Consider the following 4,374-nt stretch of genomic DNA (forward strand, 5'->3'; position numbering starts at 1 on the left):
GGGTAATGGGGGGTATGGGGTAACGGGGGGCTATGGGGTAATGGGGGGTAACAGGGGGCTATGGGGTAATGGGGGGTAACGGGGGGCTATGGGGTAATGGGGGCTATGGGGTAATGGGGGGTAATGGGGGCTATGGGGTAATGGGGGGTATGGGGTAATTGGGGGCTATGGGGTAATGGGGGGCTATGGGGTAATGGGGGTAATGGGGGCTATGGGGTGATGGGGGGAATGGGGTAATGGGGGGCTATGGGGGAATGGGGGCTATGGGGCGCTGTGGGGCAATGGGGGGTAATGGGGGAAATGGGGTAATTGGGTAATGGGGGGTAATGGGGGCTATGGGGGAATGAGGGTAATGGGGGCTATGGGGTAATGGGGGTAATGGGGGCTATGGGGTAATGGGGGTAATGGGGGCTATGGGGTAATGGGGGGAATGGGGTAATGGGGGCTATGGGGTAAAGGGGGGTAATGGGGGCTATGGGGTAATGGGGGCTATGGGGTAATGGGGGGAATGGGGTAATGGGGGCTATGGGGTAATGGGGGGTAATGGGGGCTATGGGGTAATTGGGGGTAAATGGGGTAATGTGGTAATGGGGGGCTATGGGGTAATGGGGGCCTATGGGGTTGACTCTTGTTGACCCCTATTGACCCCCATTGACCCTCATTGTCCCCATTGACCCCCATTGACCCCCATTGACCCCCACTGACCTCCATTGACTCCCATTGACCCCCATTGACCCCCATTGACCCCCACTGACCTCCATTGACTCCCATTGACCCCCATTGACCCCCATTGACTCCTGTTGACCCCCATTGACTCCCATTGACCCCCATTGACTTCCATTGGCCCCCATTGACCGCCATTGACCCCCCATTGACCCCCATTGACTCCTGTTGACCCCCATTGACTCCCATTGACCCCCATTGACTCCTGTTGACCCCCATTGACTTCCATTGGCCCCCATTGACCGCCATTGACCCCCATTGACTCCCATTGACCCCCATTGACTCCTGTTGACCCCCATTGACTCCTGTTGACCCCCATTGACTCCTGTTGACCCCCATTGACCACCATTGACCCCCCATTGACTCCAATTGACCCCCATTGACTCCTGTTGACCCCCATTGACTCCTGTTGACCCCCATTGACTCCTGTTGACCCCCATTGACCACCATTGACCCCCCATTGACTCCCATTGACCCCCATTGACTCCCATTGACCCCCATTGACTCCTGTTGACCCCATTGACTCCCATTGACCCCCATTGACTCCCATTGACCCCCATTGACTCCTGTTGACCCCCATTGACTCCCATTGCCCCCCATTGCCCCCCATTGCCCCCCACTGCCCCCCCCGCCCCCCGTTGCCCCCCCCCCCCCCGCAGCCCATGCAGCAGCTCTCCAAGAAGGAGATCGAGGACCTGCTGCGGCGCGGCGCCTACGCCGCCATCATGGAGGAGGACGACGAAGGCTCCAAGTTCTGCGAGGAGGACATCGACCAGATCCTGCTGCGCCGCGCCACCACCATCACCATCGAGAGCCAGGGCCAGGGCTCCACCTTCGCCAAGGTGGGACCCACAAGTGGGGGTTAGAACCTCACTGAGATCCAGCTGAGCCCCATTGAGATCCATCTGAGCCCCATTGAGATGGATCTGAGCCCATTGAGATCCATCTGAGCCCCATTGAGATCCAGCTGAGCCCCATTGAGATCCATCTGAGTCCATTGAGATCCATCTGAGCCCATTGAGATCCATCTGAGCCCCATTGAGATCCATCTGAACCCATTGGGATCCATCTGAGCCCATTGAGATGGATCTGAGCCCATTGGGATCCATCTGAGCCCATTGAGATGGATCTGAGACCGTAGATGTGGGGCTGGACCCATAAGTGTGGGGTTAGAACCTCACTGAGATCCAGCTGAGCCCCATTGAGATCCATCTGAGCCCCATTGGGATCCATCTGAGCCCATTGAGATGGATCTGAGCCCATTGGGATCCATCTGAGCCCATTGAGATCCATCTGAACCCATTGAGATCCATCTGAGCCCCATTGAGATCCAGCTGAGTCCATTGAGATCCATCTGAGCCCCATTGAGATGGATCTGAGCCCATTGAGATCCATCTGAGCCCCATTGAGATCCATCTGAGCCCCATTGAGATCCATCTGAGCCCCATTGAGATCCATCTGAGCCCCATTGAGATCCATCTGAGCCCCACTGAGATCCAGCTGAGTCCATTGAGATCCATCTGAGTCCATTGAGATCCATCTGAGCCCATTGAGATCCATCTGAGCCCCATTGAGATCCATCTGAGCCCCATTGAGATCCATCTGAGCCCATTGAGATCCATCTGAGCCCATTGAGATCCATCTGAGCCCCATTGAGATCCATCTGAGCCCATTGAGATCCATCTGAGCCCCATTGAGATCCAGCTGAGCCCCATTGAGATCCAGCTGAGCCCCATTGAGATCCATGTGAGCCCCATTGAGATCCATCTGAGTCCATTGAGATCCATCTGAGCCCATTGAGATCCATCTGAGCCCATTGAGATCCATCTGAGCCCCATTGAGATCCATCTGAGCCCCATTGAGATCCATCTGAGCCCCATTGAGATCCATCTGAGCCCATTGAGATCCATCTGAGCCCATTGAGATCCATCTGAGCCCATTGAGATCCATCTGAGCCCCATTGAGATCCATCTGAGCCCATTGAGATGGATCTGAGCCCATTGGGATCCATCTGAGCCCATTGAGATCCATCTGAGCCCCATTGAGATCCATCTGAGCCCATTGAGATCCATCTGAGCCCCATTGAGATCCATCTGAGCCCCATTGGGATCCATCTGAGCCCATTGGGATCCATCTGAACCCATTGGGATCCATCTGAACCCATTGGGATCCATCTGAGCCCCATTGAGATCCATGTGAGCCCCATTGAGATCCATCTGAGCCCCATTGAGATCCATCTGAGCCCATTGAGATCCATCTGAGCCCCATTGGGATCCATCTGAGCCCATTGAGATCCATCTGAGCCCCATTGAGATCCATCTGAGCCCATTGAGATCCATCTGAGCCCCATTGAGATCCATCTGAGCCCATTGAGATCCATCTGAGTCCATTGAGATCCATCTGAGCCCATTGAGATCCATCTGAGCCCCATTGAGATCCATCTGAGCCCATTGAGATCCATGTGAGCCCCATTGAGATCCATCTGAGCCCCATTGAGATCCATCTGAGTCCATTGAGATCCATCTGAGCCCCATTGAGATCCATCTGAGCCCCATTGAGATCCATCTGAGCCCATTGAGATCCATCTGAGCCCCATTGAGATCCATCTGAGCCCCATTGAGATGGATCTGAGTCCATTGAGATGGATCTGAGCCCGTAGATGTGGGGCTGGACCCATGTCTCTATGGGTCTTGCTATGGGTGACCCTATGGCTCTATGGGTCTCACTATGGGTCACCCCGTGTCTCTATGGGCCTCGCTCTGGGTCTCTCTATGGGTCTCTCTGTGGGTGTCTCTATGGGTGTCTCTATGGGTCTCTCTGTGGGTCTCGCTATGGGTCTCTATGGGTCTCTCTATGGGTCTCTATGGGTCTCTATGGGTCTCTGTGGATCTCTATGGGTCTCTCTATGTGTCTCTATGGATCTCTATGTGTCTCTATGTGTCTCTATGGGTCTCTATGGGTCTCTATGGGTCTCTATGGGTCTCTATGGGTCCCTATGGGTCCCTATGGGCCTCTATGGGTCTCTATGGGTCTCTATGGGTCTCTATGGGTCCCTATGGGTCTCTATGGGTCTCTATGGGTCTCTATGGGTCTCTATGGTCTCTATGGTCTCTATGGTCTCTATGGGGTCTCTATGGGTCTCTATGTGTCTCTATGTGGGTCTCTATGGTCTCTATGGGTCTCTATGGTCTCTATGGGTCTCTATGTGTCTCTATGGGTCTCTATGGTCTCTATGGGTCTCTATGTGTCTCTATGTGTCTCTATGGTCTCTATGGTCTCTATGGGTCTCTATGGTCTCTATGTGTCTCTATGTGTCTCTATGGGTCTCTATGGTCTCTATGGGTCTCTATGTGTCTCTATGTGTCTCTATGTGTCTCTATGGGTCTCTATGTGTCTCTATGGTCTCTATGGGTCTCTATGGGTCTCTATGGGTCTCTATGGGTCTCTATGGGGTCTCTATGTGTCTCTATGTGTCTCTATGGGTCTCTATGGGTCTCTATGGTCTCTATGGGTCTCTATGGGTCGCCCCTCCCCCTCAGGCCAGCTTCGTGGCGTCCGAGAACCGCAGCGACATCGCCCTGGACGACCCCAACTTCTGGCAGAAATGGGCCAAGAAAGCGGAGCTGGACCCGGAGCGGCTGCACTGCACGG

The 4,374-nt window shown here is 54.5% G+C and overlaps 1 protein-coding gene across 1 annotated transcript; it reads left to right on the plus strand.

Annotated features, from left to right (window-relative positions):
- Positions 1-1,380: 1,380 nt before the first annotated feature.
- Positions 1,381-4,368, plus strand: LOC130601338 (chromodomain-helicase-DNA-binding protein 8-like; the record flags this gene model as incomplete). The annotated part of the gene is made up of 2 exons (XM_057413299.1): positions 1,381-1,565; positions 4,263-4,368. Coding segments are annotated over exons 1-2 (286 nt in total), but the record flags the coding sequence as incomplete, so codon positions are not given.
- Between the last annotated feature and the right edge of the window lie 6 nt (positions 4,369-4,374).

This window comes from Pezoporus wallicus, unplaced genomic scaffold (genome assembly GCF_028554395.1).
Source record: "Pezoporus wallicus isolate ANWC-B61680 ecotype Strahan unplaced genomic scaffold, APGP_CSIRO_Pwel_v1 contig_10816, whole genome shotgun sequence".
Classification (NCBI taxonomy): domain Eukaryota; kingdom Metazoa; phylum Chordata; class Aves; order Psittaciformes; family Psittacidae; genus Pezoporus; species Pezoporus wallicus.